At 46.3% G+C, this 19,124-nt stretch overlaps 1 protein-coding gene and 1 long non-coding RNA gene across 6 annotated transcripts in view; one reads left to right on the top strand and one right to left on the bottom strand.

Annotated features, from left to right (window-relative positions):
• Positions 1–19,124, top strand: part of LOC110487794 (PDZ and LIM domain protein 7) — an 83,559-nt gene that overhangs the window by 37,547 nt on the left and 26,888 nt on the right. For 4 of the 5 annotated variants that reach the window (XM_036943536.2, XM_090198917.1, XM_036943537.2 and 1 more), the window contains exons 4-5: positions 6,048–6,075; positions 7,534–7,709. In XM_036943536.2, coding sequence (XP_036799431.2) covers positions 6,048–6,075; positions 7,534–7,709 — 204 coding nt within the window. The remainder of the gene's footprint in view (positions 1–6,047; positions 6,076–7,533; positions 7,710–19,124) is intronic. The other variant, XM_090198919.1, reaches the window with a different exon arrangement.
• Positions 8,379–8,933, bottom strand: LOC149978367 (uncharacterized). The gene is made up of 2 exons (XR_016486389.1): positions 8,901–8,933; positions 8,379–8,558 (listed from the first exon to the last, which is right to left on the bottom strand). It is a non-coding gene; the product is annotated as an uncharacterized LOC149978367 (long non-coding RNA).

The raw sequence follows: 19,124 nt of genomic DNA on the forward strand, positions 1-19,124 counted from the left end.
TACCTGCCGCCCCCCTCTAACCACTAGGCTACCTGCCGCCCCAATTACATTTACTTTAATGTAAAAAATAAGTTTATTAAACTAAATGGTAAATGTAACATAAGCTGTGGACGTCTATATGATCAGTAGTGTGTGGATGAGTGGAGAGTTTTCTGGTGAAAACAGACCAACAACCAAAAGGTGCAGGAAGTCAGCCTGCCCTGGTGAAAAGGGAAGAGATGTTGTTGGCTGATGTGGTCACCCTGCCCTGGTGTGCAACATCTGATGATCCTCCCAGGCCCACTGGCCTGTAACAAGCAGACTACCAAACAGCAGATCCCAGTAGACAGAGTGGGAGGGATGTCACAGGTGCTATTTGTGATGCTGCCTTAGTCTCATCTTCTCTAAAAGATAGGGGTTAGAGGTCGTCTCCTCTAGGAGATGGGGGTTAGAGGTCGTCTCCTCTAGGAGATGGGGGTTAGAGGTCGTCTCCTCTAGGAGATGGGGGTTAGAGGTCGTCTCCTCTAGGAGATGGGGGTTAGAGGTCGTCTCCTCTAGGAGATGGGGGTTAGAGGTCGTCTCCTCTCCTCTAGGAGATGGGGGTTAGAGGTCGTCTTCTCTGTCCTTCTACCTCCTATCTGTTGCTGTAGTGGAATATGTCTGGGTCCCAAATGGCACCCTATTCCCTATTTAGTGCACTACTTTTGACCAGATACTATGGGTCAATGGCACCCTATTCCCTATTTAGGGCACTACTTTTGACCAGATACTATGGGTCAATGGCACCCTATTCCCTATATAGGGCACTACTTTTTGGGGGGTGAAGCCTGTGTCTTCTGTCAGACCAGACCAGACTTTGGTGAGTGTTCAGATGTATACCTGCGGTTTAGCTAACAGATCAGGGCACAGGAACAAAGTGGCTGGTTGGATTCAGGGTCACAGTCAGTTTGTTTTTTTAAATTTGGCAGTACTATTCATAAACTGACTGACTGGCCAAAACAGGACATAATCTAAGTTCCTGAAATGTTATGAATCACACCCTGTACCTCCTCCTCTTTTGGAGAACTGTGTCTTTAAACAAACATTGTGCTTGGTCCTTTAAAAGTGATGTGTCAGGTGTGTACCATACATAAACATATTGAGAACTTTTTTTTGTGTGATTTTCTTTTCATACAGTCACTTCCTTTCAGTACAGTATATCTGGTGATGCTGTAGAGTACAGTCACTTCCTTTCAGTACAGTATATCTGGTGATGCTGTAGAGTACAGCCACTTCCTTTCAGTACAGTATATCTGGTGATGCTGTAGAGTACAGTCACTTCCTTTCAGTACAGTATATCTGGTGATGCTGTAGAGTACAGCCACTTCCTTTCAGTACAGTATATCTGGTGATGCTGTAGAGTACAGTCACTTCCTTTCAGTACAGTATATCTGGTGATGCTGTAGAGTACAGTCACTTCCTTTCAGTACAGTATATCTGGTGATGCTGTAGAGTACAGCCACTTCCTTTCAGTACAGTATATCTGGTGATGCTGTAGAGTACAGTCACTTCCTTTCAGTACAGTATATCTGGTGATGCTGTAGAGTACAGTCACTTCCTTTCAGTACAGTATATCTGGTGATGCTGTAGAGTACAGTCACTTCCTTTCAGTACAGTATATCTGGTGATGCTGTAGAGTACAGTCACTTCCTTTCAGAACAGTATATCTGGTGATGCTGTAGAGTACAGTCACTTCCTTTCAGTACAGCATATCTGGTGATGCTGTAGAGTACAGTCACTTCCTTTCAGTACAGTATATCTGGTGATGCTGTAGAGTACAGTCACTTCCTTTCAGAACAGTATATCTGGTGATGCTGTAGAGTACAGTCACTTCCTTTCAGTACAGCATATCTGGTGATGCTGTAGAGTACAGTCACTTCCTTTCAGTACAGTATATCTATCTGGTGATGCTGTAGAGTACAGTATATCTGGTGATGCTGTAGAGTACAGTATATCTGGTGATGCTGTAGAGTACAGTATATCTGGTGATGCTGTGGAGTACAGTCACTTCCTTTCAGTACAGTATATCTGGTGATGCTGTAGACTAGTCTGTAGCTGAAATGGTACGGATATGAACTGTGTCATTAGACTACATATCGAGCAAAACATCTTTATTGTGTGCGTGTTGTGTGTGTGTGTGTGTGGCTCAGTTGGTAGAGCATGCCGCTTGCAATGTTAGGGTTGTGGGTTCGATTCCCACGGGGGATCAGTATGAAAATGCCAATGTGTGTGTGTGTGTACACTGTTGACGATGATGTTGTGAATAAATGGGTCACCACTGCATGCGTTGTTTGTGTGTTGGGTTTCTCAGTCGTAGGTGTTGGTTGTAATTGATTAGGCAGGTCTGTACTCGTCAGAATCTGATGTCACACTAGACAGACCTGTCTCTCTCTTTCTCCAGTTTCCTTCCTGTATAACCCAACGCCTTCTATAAAGAAGAGCTATTGTAAATCACACGGATTCCTCCTCCTACCCGTGACCCTCGCCCCTCTCTTCCTCGCCCCTCTCTTCCTCGCCCCTCTCTGCCTCGCCCCCCCTTCCTCGCCCCCTCTTCCTCGCCCCTCTCTCTCGCCCCCCTCTCTCTCACCCCCCTCTGTCACAACAGACAATAAGCTGCTCCTGTTGCGTTGCGTTAGGCTGAAAGACATATCTTTAATGCTGGATGTGGGCTGCTCCTGTTGCGTTGCGTTAGGCTGAAAGACATCTCTTTAATGCTGGATGTGGGCTGCTCCTGTTGCGTTAGGCTGAAAGACATCTCTTTAATGCTGGATGTGAGCTGCTCCTGTTGTGTTGCGTTAGGCTGAAAGACATCTCTTTAATGCTGGATGTGAGCTGCTCCTGTTGTGTTGCGTTAGGCTGAAAGACATCTCTTTAATGCTGGATGTGAGCTGTTCTATCCTCTGTCTCTCAGGGTTTGGAAGGCTTCCACAGTTTGGTTATCAGATGAGTTAGGAGGACAGTTTTATGACTGAACAACGTTGTATTGGCTTTGATTTTTGGGGCCTAGTTTTATATTCCACGGCTATGATGAAGCATCGTCCTAGTTTTAAGATGTCTCTGTCGCTCAGTTGATAGAGCACGGTGCTTGTAATGCCAAGGCTAGTGTGTTCGATTCCCGGGTCCACCCATAGATAAATGTATGCATGTATGACTAAGTCACTTTCTATAAAAGCCTCGTTGTTGTTACTAGTATTGTTGTGTGTAATCCAGGCTGTGTCACAACCGGCCGTGATTGGGAGTCCTATAGGGCTGCGCACAATGAGCCCAGCGTTGTCTGGGTTTGGCCGGGGTAGGCAGTCATTGTAAATACCACCTGCGGCCGGGTCCAGTCCCGTCAGCAAGTCCAGGACCCAGTTGTAGAGGGAGGTGTTCAGTCCCAGAGTCCTGAGCTTGGAGGGGACAATGATGTTGGAACGCTGAGCTGTAGTCAATGAACAGAATTCTCTTATGTATTCCTCTTATTTAGGTGGGTGAGGGTAGTTTGGAGTGCAATTTGGATTGTGTCGTAGTTCACTGTATAGGGAATGGGGTGTCATTTGGGAAGATTTAGGTTCATATATGCTTAACCTACATCAGCCAGTGAAATATTTAACAGGGATAGGGGATGAGGACTAGCCTGATCCCAGATCTGGCTGTGCTTTCATGCCAACTCCTGACCGTGGGAGTTAACAGGACGGCACAAATAGATCCGGGACCAGGTTAGCAGAGGACAGGACTGTTAAAGGATAGGGACGGAGGACAGGACTGTTAAAGGATAGGGGCGGAGGACAGGACTGTTAAAGGATAGGGACGGAGGACAGGACTGTTAAAGGATAGGGACGGAGGACAGGACAGTTACAGGATAGGGACGGAGGACAGGACTGTTTATAGGATAGGGCTGGAGGACAGGCATGTTAAAGGATAGGGCTGGAGGACAGACATGATAAAGGATAGGGACGGAGGACAGGACTGTTATAGGATAGGGCTGGAGGACAGGCATGTTAAAGGATAGGGCTGGAGGACAGACATGATAAAGGATAGGGACGGAGGACAGGACTGTTATAGGATAGGGACGGGGGACAGGAATGTTATAGGGATTGAGAGGGATGCCTGTGATTGCTATGGAGAGGCACTCTCATTATAAAGCCCAGAGAATGATAATTTAGGGCCTCTAATGAGGTACTTGGGGCCTCAGTGTTAGGAAGTAATAATGAGGTACCTGGGGCCTCAGTGTTAGGAAGTAATAATGAGGTACCTGGGGCCTCAGTGTTGGGAAGTAATAATGAGGTACATGTGGCCTCAGTGTTGTGAAGTAATAATGAGGTACATGGGGCCTCAGTGTTAGGAAGTAATGGGGCTTCACATTACTATTTTTGGGAGACCAGGTGTAATTCTAACCTTGGATATTTTGGATGAGTGCATATTTAACACTTAAATCGAGACGTGTGAATTTGTTTGATGGATTTAGTTCCCTGCATTTTAAGACATTGGAAAACCTGTTTTTTTATTTATTTTTTTTAATGTTTTTTGTTGTTGTTTCTTTTGGATTGTGGTAACTAAGCCTATATAATAACATTTATTCTCCAAGCATGTTCTTCAAAACTAACCAATGTTATAATGAAAACAAACTATACACCACAGACTGTCTAGTTTACATAGAATTTCCTGCAAATGAAACCAAGTTAGACCCTGAGAAGTTGATGTTTCTATCTCAGAACTGTTTTCAGAAGTCCATAATGAGGTCCACGTTGAACACTGCTCCTTGAATATGGAAATGCAACAAACTAGGGCTATTTTTACACAGAACAAAGACCTTAACTTTCTGAGAAGTTTTTTTCAAATGCAGAAAATAATGTATTCAGACTTTCATATAAATTTACGGTTTTATAGGATCTACTGCGGTGGGTTTTATAGGATCTACTGCGGTGGGTTTTATAGGATCTACTGCGGTGGGTTTTATAGGATCTACTGCGGTGGGTTTTATAGGATCTACTGCGGTGGGTTTTATAGGATCTACTGCGGTGGGTTTTATAGGATCTACTGCGGTGGGTTTTATAGGATCTACTGCGGTGGGTTTTATAGGATCTACTGCGGCGGGTTTTATAGGATCTACTACGGCGGGTTTTATAGGATCTACTGCGGCGGGTTTTATAGGATCTACTGCGGTGGGTTTTATAGGATCTACTGCGGTGGGTTTTATAGGATCTACTGCGGTGGGTTTTATAGGATCTACTGCGGTGGGTTTTATAGGATCTACTGCGGTGGGTTTTATAGGATCTACTGCGGTGGGTTTTATAGGATCTACTGCGGCGGGTTTTATAGGATCTACTGCGGCGGGTTTTATAGGATCTACTGCGGCGGGTTTTATAGGATCTACTGCGGTGGGTTTTATAGGATCTACTGCGGCGGGTTTTATAGGATCTACTGCGGCGGGTTTTATAGGATCTACTGCGGCGGGTTTTATAGGATCTACTACGGCAGGTTTTATAGGATCTACTGCGGCGGGTTTTATGGGATCTACTACGGCAGGTTTTATAGGATCTACTGCGGCAGGTTTTATAGGATCTACTGCGGCAGGTTTTATAGGATCTACTGCGGTGGGTTTTATAGGATCTACTGCGGTGGGTTTTATAGGATCTACTGCGGCAGGTTTTATAGGATCTACTGCGGTGGGTTTTATAGGATCTACTGCGGTGGGTTTTATAGGATCTACTGCGGCGGGTTTTATAGGATCTACTACGGCAGGTTTTATAGGATCTACTGCGGTGGGTTTTATAGGATCTACTGCGGTGGGTTTTATAGGATCTACTGCGGTGGGTTTTATAGGATCTACTGCGGTGGGTTTTATAGGATCTACTGCGGTGGGTTTTATAGGATCTACTGCGGTGGGTTTTATAGGATCTACTGCGGCGGGTTTTATAGGATCTACTACGGCAGGTTTTATAGGATCTACTGCGGTGGGTTTTATAGGATCTACTGCGGTGGGTTTTATAGGATCTACTGCGGTGGGTTTTTTTTCTTAACCCTTATTTTCCCATCTTTTCTTTCAGAGCTTTCCATGCGGGTGGCGATCAGAAGGTAAGAGTGTCTGGTTCTGCATCCCAAACACCACCCTATTCGCTGTATAGTGCACTACTCTATCAGGCCTGCATCCCAAACACCACCCTTATTCCCTGTATAGTGCACTACTCTATCAGGGCTCAGGTCAAAAGTAGTAAGCTATACATGGAAAAGGGGTTTCACATTTTTGCATTTTTAATGTCTGTGTCTGTCTTAACCTCACACCTCCTGAAACCCTGTGAATGGTGATGCTTCTGCAATGTGAATCGACAGATCCCTGTCTTCACTAGGCAGTGACTAAGCAGTCAGTCAAGTCCTCCGTCTTTCATAGTCCAGAACATTATTACCCTGTCTATGACAATGCTCAGATACCGTTTCCCCTACAAGGCTGGTAATATTGCATTGTGGTGTCGGATGAGAGGAATTGACCCTGTTTGGCTCCTAGTGGTGTCTCTTAACAACTTACACCCTCACATTGCATTTAAAGTCTCCACAGTCATTCTGATTCAGTATGATTCTGGCCACCCCCCAGCCTGGTTCCTCTCTAGGTTTATAATCTCCACCCCTCATAGCCTGGTTCCTCTCTTGGTTTCTTCCTAGGTTCTGGCCTTTCTAGGGAGTTTTTCCTAGCCACCGTGCTTCTACACCTGCATTGCTTGCTGTTTGGGGTTTTAGGCTGGGTTTCTGTACAGCACTTTGAGATATCAGCTGATGTACGAAGGGCTATATAAATACATTTGATTTGATTTGATTATACACGTGTACGTGTGACCCTAAACAGCGTTGTACAGTCCCAGACTCAAGGCAACATAATGAAAACTGTTACGATAACGTTATCCTGCCAAGTTCATAGTTCAAACCCTATTACAGAAATGTAATATGATTTGTATTGGAAGGCATCTAAACATCTTACCCCATAATAACATCCTCTCTGACACACTGAGAAATCCTAGCTGAGGAAAAAACACTGTGCAACTCTATGTTCAGTGAACATTTTTGGACATCTATTTAAGTGTTAAGTAATTGAGTTGCACCAAGCTAACAGAGACCGAGGAAGATCCTCAGTGGGACAAACTCCAGCTTTCCAAGATGACATGGTTGCTTTCCAAATGGCTCTCTATTCCCTAGGTAGTGCACTACTGTGGGTAGTCAACGGGTCAAAAGTAGTGCACTATATAGTGAATGGGGTGCCATTTGGTCAGACAGTTGGGTGTGTTCACACTTCTTCGGCCTCTCCTCTCTCCACACAGAGAGACAGAGCTGGCCTTGGCAACACCTACTGTGGTTCTGATGTTCTGAGCCATGTTGAGGCTAACACAACTGGAGCAGATATTTGATACTGTGTGTGTGTGTGTGTGTGGTACATTACCACACTTATTTATTTTCATGTGTGTGTTTTCTCTAACTGCATGTTATTTGCTGTGGTTTTTTGCCGTGTCTCTCCCCCCCGCCCCCTCTCTCTCTCACACCCTGTAGGATTCACTCGCCCCCGCCTCCGCTCAGCCCAAATACTCCTTTGCCCCCAGCACCGCTATCAACAAGATGGCGCGGCCATTCACGCCGGGCGGCGGTAACACGGTCATTAAACCAGTGACGTACGCCCCTAAAGTTAACACCCCGGTCCCCGTCAGCATGCTACAGCCACACAACGGGTAGGTACACAAACAAACAAACAAACAAACAACCATGCAAACCAAATCAAATCTCAAAGACCAAATGTTTTCCCAGTGTTTGGGTTGTGAAACAAGTCACTCTGGGTTCCTGTGGAACTGGTGATTTCATTATTTTATTTCAGATCTGAATCATTCAGGTAACTCTCTGGGGAGGAGAAATTGATGACCGCACATTTTTCAGAGTGGTTGAGTTGTCGTAAAGTTGATTTTTATTTAACTTGAGAAGTCCGTTTTTAAGAACAAATTCTTATTTACAATGACGGGCCTACCCCGGCCAATTGTGCGCTCCGCCCTATGGGACTCCCAATCACAGCCGGATGTGATACAGCCTGGATTCGAACCAGGGACTGTAGTGACACCTCTTGCTCTGAGATGTAGTGCCTTAGACCGCTGCGCCACTCGGGAGCCCAAATGATGATCTGATCAGAAGATGTCTTCTCCTGGTCTGTTGGGACCAGACTGTTGAGTAGAATACAGGATATCAAAATGTGACTTCCCATCAACCAAATTCTCTCCACAGTGTCGTCAACATTCCTAAGTGACAATGTTGTTCGTCTGTCTAAAAGGTCCAAGAGTGCTCCTTTTTAAAAAAAACTTTCTCATTTAGGTCTGGTAGGAAGAGCAGTGTGTGTTCTGTCTTGACCGGGGGGGGGGGAGGGGGGGGGTCGTCCCAAACTGTTTCATTCAGGCCCCTCTTCCATCATTGGGGAACGTCCCGCACCAGGGTGATGTTTTTGTAACTCAGAGCTCCCTCTATTTATAATACCCCTGTCCATTTCTGGGTCCCAAATGGCACCCTATTCCCTATAGAGTGCACTACTAGAGGGCCTTGGTCAAAAGTAGTGCACTAAATATGGAATAGAGTGCCATTTGGGACTAATAAATTGTCTAATCTCTGGCTTGCGTTAACAGAACGGAACAGTTTAAAAAGCTGGTTAACTAAACTGGAACATGTTGTAAGACTGGCGTCATGTCTGACATGGAAGTCATGGCTTTCAGAAGTTGTTACATGTCTCCCTCTTCCTAACTGTGTACTGTAGTTCAGTGTCCATGCGACACCCACCGCAGACGGGGGGGGGGGGGAGAACCTGTATACTGCTTTACAAGGGGTTTCTTAATGTCATTGGTCGGTTCTAAACAGCAGAAGGTTCTACGTCGACTGAAAAGGACCCTTGGATTTCATCGAATGTGATGTTCATGTGAACGTGTGTTTTTCATGTTTATCACATGTGTGTTTTCATGTTTATCACATGTGTGTTTTCATGTTTATCACATGTGTGTTTTTCATGTTTATCACACGTGTGTTTTTCATGTTTATCACACGTGTGTTTTCATGTTTATCACATGTGTGTTTTCATGTTTATCACATGTGTGTTTTCATGTTATCACGTGGTTTTTCTGTGAGAGGTGTACTGGTCACCTATAACATGACTTAGTCTGTGTCCTCAATGGCACTATATTCCCTGTACGCTGAGTGTACAAAACATTAAGGACACTTGCTCTTTCCATGACATAGACTGACCAGGTGAAAGCTATGATCCCTTGTTGATGTCACTTGTTAAATCCGGTGTAGATTGAAGGTGAGGAGACGGTTTAAATAATGATTTTAAGCCTTGAGACAATTGAGACGTGGATTGTGTGCCGTTCAGAGGGTGAATGGGCAAAACTAAATATTTTAAGTGCCTTTGAACCGGGTATGGTAGTTGGTGCTGGGTGTACCGGCTTGTGTCAAGAACTGCAACTCTCTACAGTTTCCCGATATGTATCAAGAATGGTCCACCACCCAAAGGACATTCAGCCAACTGGACACAACTGTGGGAAGCATTGGCGTCAACATAGGCCAACATTCCCGTGGAACGCTTTCGACACCCTTGTAGAGTCCGTGCCCCGATGGGGAACGGGGGAGGTCTGACCAAGTGTTACTGTATGTTTTTTTTCTTTTTTCTTCCAAATGTTGGTTGGAATATTCCAGAAGGGAGAAAGTAGGAAATCTAGAATAGTCTGATCAGGATTTCTGGGAAAGTTTGCAGGACCTTGCGACCCTTATTCCATGCCCGATACTTGGTACATAGTCTACGGCCTTTGGTCACCGGATGGGATAGGAAGGGTTAACGTCTTTTTGGTGAGGTCTAGATGTTGTTTGCGGCTGTATTTAGCTGTGCTGTGCTGTGCTGTGCTCAGGATCCTTTCGTTTAGAATCTGCTGAGCTGTCAGAATGTGTTTTACGAGCCTTGCTTGGAGAAGTCACACGGACCTGAAAGCCTGCCTTGTATAGCTCTTCTCATGCTTCCACTGCCTAAAACACTTAATGGAGAGAGAGAGGTTAAAAAAAAAAAAACACTAGTTTGTTCAAATTCAACTTTATATGACGCGTCATGAAGATGTTATCAACAGTTAAGACCGCGTCTGTATTCTGTATAGCTCTTCTCATGCTTTCGGTGTCGCAAGCACGTCATACTGAGAAATGAGGGTTTATAACACTAGAAACAGTTGACTCTTTCGTGGAAAAAAAGCTTAAAATTCAACCTGTGTTCTTCATGAGACTATTTTGAATCTCTTAAATGAAGTCATACAAAGTTGTTGTGAAGAGTTTTTTAAAGAAGCAGTACAAAGTTGTTGTGAAGAGTTTTTAAAGACGTAGTTTAGTCGTCTTTTTCCCTCATCAGTCTTCCTCCAGCGACTTCAGTGGATTAGGTTTCCCACCGGAATCTAAACTGCCACTCCTTCACACAGCTGCTTTCCTTATGACAGAGACTAAATCATACGGAGTCCTGCCGTTCCTGTTCACGTCTAATCTGTGATTTGCTAAGGGGCAGGGTTGTATGGACTGTCGTTCCGGTTCAGGTCTAATCTGTGACTTGCTAAAGGGCAGGGTTGTATGGACTGCTGTTCAGGTCTAATCTGTGACTTGCTAAGGGGCAGGGTTGTATGGACTGCGGTTCAGGTCTAATCTGTGACTTGCTAAAGGGCAGGGTTGTATGGACTGCCGTTCAGGTCTAATCTGTGATTTGCTAGAGGGCAGGGTTGTATGGACTCCCGTTCAGGTCTAATCTGTGACTTGCTAAGGGGCAGGGTTGTATGGACTGTCGTTCCGGTTCAGGTCTAATCTGTGATTTGCTAAGGGGCAGGGTTGTATGGACTGCCGTTCAGGTCTAATCTGTGACTTGCTAAGGGGCAGGGTTGTATGGACTGCCGTTCAGGTCTAATCTGTGACTTGCTAAGGGGCAGGGTTGTATGGACTGTCGTTCCGGTTCAGGTCTAATCTGTGATTTGCTAAGGGGCAGGGTTGTATGGACTGTCGTTCAGGTCTAATCTGTGATTTGCTAAAGGGCAGGGTTGTATGGACTGTCGTTCCGGTTCAGGTCTAATCTGTGACTTGCTAAGGGGCAGGGTTGTATGGACTGTCGTTCCTGTTCAGGTCTAATCTGTGATTTGCTAAAGGGCAGGGTTGTATGGACTGTCGTTCAGGTCTAATCTGTGATTTGCTAAAGGGCAGGGTTGTATGGACTCCCGTTCAGGTCTAATCTGTGACTTGCTAGAGGGCAGGGTTGTATGGACTCCCGTTCAGGTCTAATCTGTGATTTGCTAAAGGGCAGGGTTGTATGGACTCCCGTTCAGGTCTAATCTGTGACTTGCTAGAGGGCAGGGTTGTATGGACTCCCGTTCAGGTCTAATCTGTGACTTGCTAGAGGGCAGGGTTGTATGGACTCCTGTTCAGGTCTAATCTGTGATTTGCTAAAGGGCAGGGTTGTATGGACTCCCGTTCAGGTCTAATCTGTGACTTGCTAGAGGGCAGGGTTGTATGGACTGCCGTTCAGGTCTAATCTGTGACTTGCTAGAGGGCAGGGTTGTATGGACTGCCGTTCAGGTCTAATCTGTGACTTGCTAGAGGGCAGGGTTGTATGGACTGCCGTTCAGGTCTAATCTGTGATTTGCTAGAGGGCAGGGTTGTATGGACTCCCGTTCAGGTCTAATCTGTGACTTGCTAGAGGGCAGGGTTGTATGGACTGCCGTTCAGGTCTAATCTGTGACTTGCTAGAGGGCAGGGTTGTATGGACTGCTGTTCAAGTCTAATCTGTGATTTGCTAAAGGGCAGGGTTGTATGGACTGCCGTTCAGGTCTAATCTGTGATTTGCTAGAGGGCAGGGTTGTATGGACTGCCGTTCAGGTCTAATCTGTGATTTGCTAGAGGGCAGGGTTGTATGGACTGCCGTTCAGGTCTAATCTGTGATTTGCTAGAGGGCAGGGTTGTATGGACTGCCGTTCAGGTCTAATCTGTGATTTGCTAGAGGGCAGGGTTGTATGGACTGCCGTTCCCGTTCAGGTCTAATCTGTGATTTGCTAGAGGGCAGGGTTGTATGGACTGCCGTTCAGGTCTAATCTGTGATTTGCTAGAGGGCAGGGTTGTATGGACTGCCGTTCAGGTCTAATCTGTGATTTGCTAGAGGGCAGGGTTGTATGGACTGCCGTTCCCGTTCAGGTCTAATCTGTGACTTGCTAAGGGGCAGGGTTGTATGGACTGCCGTTCCAGTTCAGGTCTTATCTGTGACTTGCTAGAGGGCAGGGTTGTATGGACTGCCGTTCAGGTCTAATCTGTGATTTGCTAAAGGGCAGGGTTTTATGGACAGCCGTTCAGGTCTAATCTGTGACTTGCTAGAGGGCAGGGTTGTATGGACTGCTGTTCAGGTCTAATCTGTGATTTGCTAGAGGGCAGGGTTGTATGGACTGCTGTTCAGGTCTAATCTGTGACTTGCTAGAGGGCAGGGTTGTATGGACTGCCGTTCCGGTTCAGGTCTAATCTGTGACTTGCTAAGGGGCAGGGTTGTATGGACTGCCGTTCAGGTCTAATCTGTGATTTGCTAAGGGGCAGGGTTGTATGGACTGTCGTTCCGGTTCAGGTCTAATCTGTGATTTGCTAAGGGGCAGGGTTGTATGGACTGTCGTTCCGGTTCAGGTCTAATCTGTGATTTGCTAAGGGGCAGGGTTGTATGGACTGCCGTTCAGGTCTAATCTGTGACTTGCTAAGGGGCAGGGTTGTATGGACTGCCGTTCAGGTCTAATCTGTGACTTGCTAAGGGGCAGGGTTGTATGGACTGTCGTTCCGGTTCAGGTCTAATCTGTGATTTGCTAAGGGGCAGGGTTGTATGGACTGTCGTTCAGGTCTAATCTGTGATTTGCTAAGGGGCAGGGTTGTATGGACTGTCGTTCCGGTTCAGGTCTAATCTGTGACTTGCTAAGGGGCAGGGTTGTATGGACTGTCGTTCCTGTTCAGGTCTAATCTGTGATTTGCTAAAGGGCAGGGTTGTATGGACTGTCGTTCCGGTTCAGGTCTAATCTGTGACTTGCTAAAGGGCAGGGTTGTATGGACTGCTGTTCAGGTCTAATCTGTGACTTGCTAAGGGGCAGGGTTGTATGGACTGCGGTTCAGGTCTAATCTGTGACTTGCTAAAGGGCAGGGTTGTATGGACTGCCGTTCAGGTCTAATCTGTGATTTGCTAGAGGGCAGGGTTGTATGGACTCCCGTTCAGGTCTAATCTGTGACTTGCTAAGGGGCAGGGTTGTATGGACTGTCGTTCCGGTTCAGGTCTAATCTGTGATTTGCTAAGGGGCAGGGTTGTATGGACTGCCGTTCAGGTCTAATCTGTGACTTGCTAAGGGGCAGGGTTGTATGGACTGCCGTTCAGGTCTAATCTGTGACTTGCTAAGGGGCAGGGTTGTATGGACTGTCGTTCCGGTTCAGGTCTAATCTGTGATTTGCTAAGGGGCAGGGTTGTATGGACTGTCGTTCAGGTCTAATCTGTGATTTGCTAAAGGGCAGGGTTGTATGGACTGTCGTTCCGGTTCAGGTCTAATCTGTGACTTGCTAAGGGGCAGGGTTGTATGGACTGTCGTTCCTGTTCAGGTCTAATCTGTGATTTGCTAAAGGGCAGGGTTGTATGGACTGTCGTTCAGGTCTAATCTGTGATTTGCTAAAGGGCAGGGTTGTATGGACTCCCGTTCAGGTCTAATCTGTGACTTGCTAGAGGGCAGGGTTGTATGGACTCCCGTTCAGGTCTAATCTGTGACTTGCTAGAGGGCAGGGTTGTATGGACTCCCGTTCAGGTCTAATCTGTGATTTGCTAAAGGGCAGGGTTGTATGGACTCCCGTTCAGGTCTAATCTGTGACTTGCTAGAGGGCAGGGTTGTATGGACTCCCGTTCAGGTCTAATCTGTGACTTGCTAGAGGGCAGGGTTGTATGGACTCCTGTTCAGGTCTAATCTGTGATTTGCTAGAGGGCAGGGTTGTATGGACTGCCGTTCAGGTCTAATCTGTGATTTGCTAGAGGGCAGGGTTGTATGGACTGCCGTTCAGGTCTAATCTGTGATTTGCTAGAGGGCAGGGTTGTATGGACTGCCGTTCCCGTTCAGGTCTAATCTGTGATTTGCTAGAGGGCAGGGTTGTATGGACTGCCGTTCAGGTCTAATCTGTGATTTGCTAGAGGGCAGGGTTGTATGGACTGCCGTTCAGGTCTAATCTGTGATTTGCTAGAGGGCAGGGTTGTATGGACTGCCGTTCCCGTTCAGGTCTAATCTGTGACTTGCTAAGGGGCAGGGTTGTATGGACTGCCGTTCCAGTTCAGGTCTTATCTGTGACTTGCTAGAGGGCAGGGTTGTATGGACTGCCGTTCAGGTCTAATCTGTGATTTGCTAAAGGGCAGGGTTTTATGGACAGCCGTTCAGGTCTAATCTGTGACTTGCTAGAGGGCAGGGTTGTATGGACTGCTGTTCAGGTCTAATCTGTGATTTGCTAGAGGGCAGGGTTGTATGGACTGCTGTTCAGGTCTAATCTGTGACTTGCTAGAGGGCAGGGTTGTATGGACTGCCGTTCCGGTTCAGGTCTAATCTGTGACTTGCTAAGGGGCAGGGTTGTATGGACTGCCGTTCAGGTCTAATCTGTGATTTGCTAAGGGGCAGGGTTGTATGGACTGTCGTTCAGGTCTAATCTGTGATTTGCTAAGGGGCAGGGTTGTATGGACTGTCGTTCCGGTTCAGGTCTAATCTGTGATTTGCTAAGGGGCAGGGTTGTATGGACTGCCGTTCAGGTCTAATCTGTGACTTGCCAAGGGGCAGGGTTGTATGGACTGCCGTTCAGGTCTAATCTGTGACTTGCTAAGGGGCAGGGTTGTATGGACTGTCGTTCCGGTTCAGGTCTAATCTGTGATTTGCTAAGGGGCAGGGTTGTATGGACTGTCGTTCAGGTCTAATCTGTGATTTGCTAAGGGGCAGGGTTGTATGGACTGTCGTTCCGGTTCAGGTCTAATCTGTGACTTGCTAAGGGGCAGGGTTGTATGGACTGTCGTTCCTGTTCAGGTCTAATCTGTGACTTGCTAAAGGGCAGGGTTGTATGGACTCCCGTTCAGGTCTAATCTGTGATTTGCTAAAGGGCAGGGTTGTATGGACTCCCGTTCAGGTCTAATCTGTGACTTGCTAGAGGGCAGGGTTGTATGGACTCCCGTTCAGGTCTAATCTGTGACTTGCTAGAGGGCAGGGTTGTATGGACTCCTGTTCAGGTCTAATCTGTGATTTGCTAAAGGGCAGGGTTGTATGGACTCCCGTTCAGGTCTAATCTGTGACTTGCTAGAGGGCAGGGTTGTATGGACTGCCGTTCAGGTCTAATCTGTGACTTGCTAGAGGGCAGGGTTGTATGGACTGCCGTTCAGGTCTAATCTGTGACTTGCTAGAGGGCAGGGTTGTATGGACTGCCGTTCAGGTCTAATCTGTGATTTGCTAGAGGGCAGGGTTGTATGGACTCCCGTTCAGGTCTAATCTGTGACTTGCTAGAGGGCAGGGTTGTATGGACTGCCGTTCAGGTCTAATCTGTGACTTGCTAGAGGGCAGGGTTGTATGGACTGCTGTTCAAGTCTAATCTGTGATTTGCTAAAGGGCAGGGTTGTATGGACTGCCGTTCAGGTCTAATCTGTGATTTGCTAGAGGGCAGGGTTGTATGGACTGCCGTTCAGGTCTAATCTGTGATTTGCTAGAGGGCAGGGTTGTATGGACTGCCGTTCAGGTCTAATCTGTGATTTGCTAGAGGGCAGGGTTGTATGGACTGCCGTTCAGGTCTAATCTGTGATTTGCTAGAGGGCAGGGTTGTATGGACTGCCGTTCCCGTTCAGGTCTAATCTGTGATTTGCTAGAGGGCAGGGTTGTATGGACTGCCGTTCAGGTCTAATCTGTGATTTGCTAGAGGGCAGGGTTGTATGGACTGCCGTTCCCGTTCAGGTCTAATCTGTGATTTGCTAGAGGGCAGGGTTGTATGGACTGCCGTTCAGGTCTAATCTGTGATTTGCTAGAGGGCAGGGTTGTATGGACTGCCGTTCAGGTCTAATCTGTGATTTGCTAGAGGGCAGGGTTGTATGGACTGCCGTTCCCGTTCAGGTCTAATCTGTGATTTGCTAAGGGGCAGGGTTGTATGGACTGTCGTTCAGGTCTAATCTGTGATTTGCTAAGGGGCAGGGTTGTATGGACTGTCGTTCCGGTTCAGGTCTAATCTGTGACTTGCTAAGGGGCAGGGTTGTATGGACTGCCGTTCCAGTTCAGGTCTTATCTGTGACTTGCTAGAGGGCAGGGTTGTATGGACTGCCGTTCAGGTCTAATCTGTGATTTGCTAAAGGGCAGGGTTTTATGGACTGCCGTTCAGGTCTAATCTGTGACTTGCTAAAGGGCAGGGTTGTATGGACTGCTGTTCAGGTCTAATCTGTGACTTGCTAGAGGGCAGGGTTGTATGGACTGCCGTTCAGGTCTAATCTGTGACTTGCTAAAGGGCAGGGTTGTATGGACTGCCGTTCAGGTCTAATCTGTGACTTGCTAAAGGGCAGGGTTGTATGGACTGCTGTTCAGGTCTAATCTGTGACTTGCTAAGGGGCAGGGTTGTATGGACTGCTGTTCAGGTCTAATCTGTGACTTGCTAGAGGGCAGGGTTGTATGGACTGCTGTTCAGGTCTAATCTGTGATTTGCTAGAGGGCAGGGTTGTATGGACTGCTGTTCAGGTCTAATCTGTGACTTGCTAGAGGGCAGGGTTGTATGGACTGCCGTTCCAGTTCAGGTCTAATCTGTGACTTGCTAAAGGGCAGGGTTTTATGGACTGCCGTTCGTTCGGGTCTTTTGTATGTAAAGAAAAAAGATGGACGTCAAAATAACACTATTTAAACGCATCAAATAAGCTTGTTGACCAATCAGAAACTGACTATGAAATGTTTTGATGTAGGTTTTTACACATTGACTACACTATCACACCTATTTCATATGTATCAGCGATTCACCGATATGTAAACTATGATACTGGTGTAGTTTTGTCTTGCCCCCCAGCCGCTCCAGAACGAGGTCGGACTCTGGGACAGTGCTGGTCAGGAAACAAAAGCTAGGCTAGTTAATGGATGCAAACGATGTTCTCCCCCCCAAAACAACATTCATGGAATATATTCCAACCCTGCTGGAAGGGATTTTTTTTTTTTTACAGAGGAACAGGTTGAATTTGAGGTCTTTTCACTAGAAGGTATTCATTCTTCAGGAGAACAGGTTGAATTTGAGGTCTATCCACTATAACAGTAGTTATCCAGTCTATGGGCGTACTAGCTAGTTTGGCAAGGCTGGGTGATACAGAACAAAGCAGGGAATGTGTCCGATGTCTAGGCATGTTGTATACTAGCAGGTCTGGTGTATTTGTACAGAGGTTCCCCTGCTGTCATGATGAATCCGTCCAATTGCACAACCGTATTACTGTGTCGTTATTGAAGTGTGTACGCAATGGATATACAGGGCCTTCGGGAAGTATTCAGACCCCTTGACTTTTTCTAGTTTTTATGTTATAGCCTTATTCGAAAATTGATAAAAATAATTTTGTTTTTCTCAATCAACACACAATAATACCCCATAACCACAAAAACAGGTTTTTAGAAATGTTTGCTAATTTATTAAAAATTAAATTAAATATCACATTTACATAAGTATTCAGACCCTTTGTTGAAGCACCAGTGATTACAGCCTTGAGTCTTCTTGGGTGATGCAAGCTGTGCACACCTGTATTTGGGGAGTTTCTCCCATTCTTCTCTGCAGATCCTCTCAAGCTCTGTCAGGTTGGATGGGGAGCTGTACAGCTGTTTTCAGGTCTCTCCAGAGATGTACGATCGGGTTCAAGTCCGGACTCTGGCTGGGCCACTCATGGACATTCAGAGACTTGTCCCGAAGCCACTCCTGCGTTGACTTGGCTGTGTGCTTAGAGTTGTTGTCCTGTTGGAAGGTGAACCTTCGCCCCAGTCTGAGGTCCTGAGCGCTCTGGAGTAGGTTTTCATCAAGCATCACTCTGTACTTTTCTCTGTTCCTCTTTCCTTCGATCCTGCCTAGTCTCCCAGTCTCTGACGCTGAAAAACATCCCCACAGCATGATTCTGCCACCACAGTGCTTCACCGTAGGGATGGTGCCAGGTTTGCTCCAGGCGTGACGCTTGGCATTCAAGCCAACGAGTTCAATCTTGCTTTCATCAGACCAGAGAATCTTGTTTCTCATTGTCTGAGATGGCAAACTCCAAGCGGGGCTGTCATGTGCCTTTTTAAAGGAACTCTATAGAGCTCTGACAGAGTGACCATCGGGTTCTTGGTCACCTCCCTGACCAAGGCCTTTCTCCCCGATTGCTCAGTTTGGCCGTTGCGGCCAGCTCTAGGAAGAGTCTTGGTGATTCCAAACTTCTTCCATTTCAGAATGATGGATGCCACTGGGTTCTTTGGGACCTTCAATGCTGCAGAAATGTTTTTGTACCCTTCTGTGCCTCGCCACATCTGTCTCGGAGCTCTACGGACAATTTCCTTCGCCCTCATAGTTTTTTTTTTTTTTTTTTGCTCTGACATGCACTGTCAACTTTGGGACTTTATATAAACAAGTTTGTGCCTTTCCATATCATGTCCAATCAATTGAATTTTACCACAAGTTGTAGAAACATCTCAAGGATGATCAATGGAAACAGGAAGTACCTTAGCTCAATTTTCGAGTCTCATAGCAAAGGGTCTGAATACTTATGTAAATAAGGTGTTTCTGTTTTTTGTTTTTTTATACATTGATGGGGTATTCTGTGTAGACTGGAGGAGTTTTAGTTGTTTGTATAATAAGTAACATCACAACATGTCGAACAAGTCAAGGGAATAATCCCCACTGTATTTGACTTTCCGGTTGGTCGTAAATAAGTTCGGTTCTGCGCATAAATATGGGAATTTTACACCATTTGATGGAATAAATATGTGGGCCAGATAATTATTGTCAAAGAATGTGTTTTCAATGACCTTACCTAGTTGAACAAAGGTGAAATAAATAAATTGTTTTAGCAGTGAGGTAATCAGTCAATACAGCCATCAACTTGAACC

The sequence above is a fragment of the Oncorhynchus mykiss genome, chromosome 14, assembly GCF_057628025.1.
Source record: "Oncorhynchus mykiss isolate SJ-2025 chromosome 14, ASM5762802v1, whole genome shotgun sequence".
Lineage (NCBI taxonomy): Eukaryota > Metazoa > Chordata > Actinopteri > Salmoniformes > Salmonidae > Oncorhynchus > Oncorhynchus mykiss.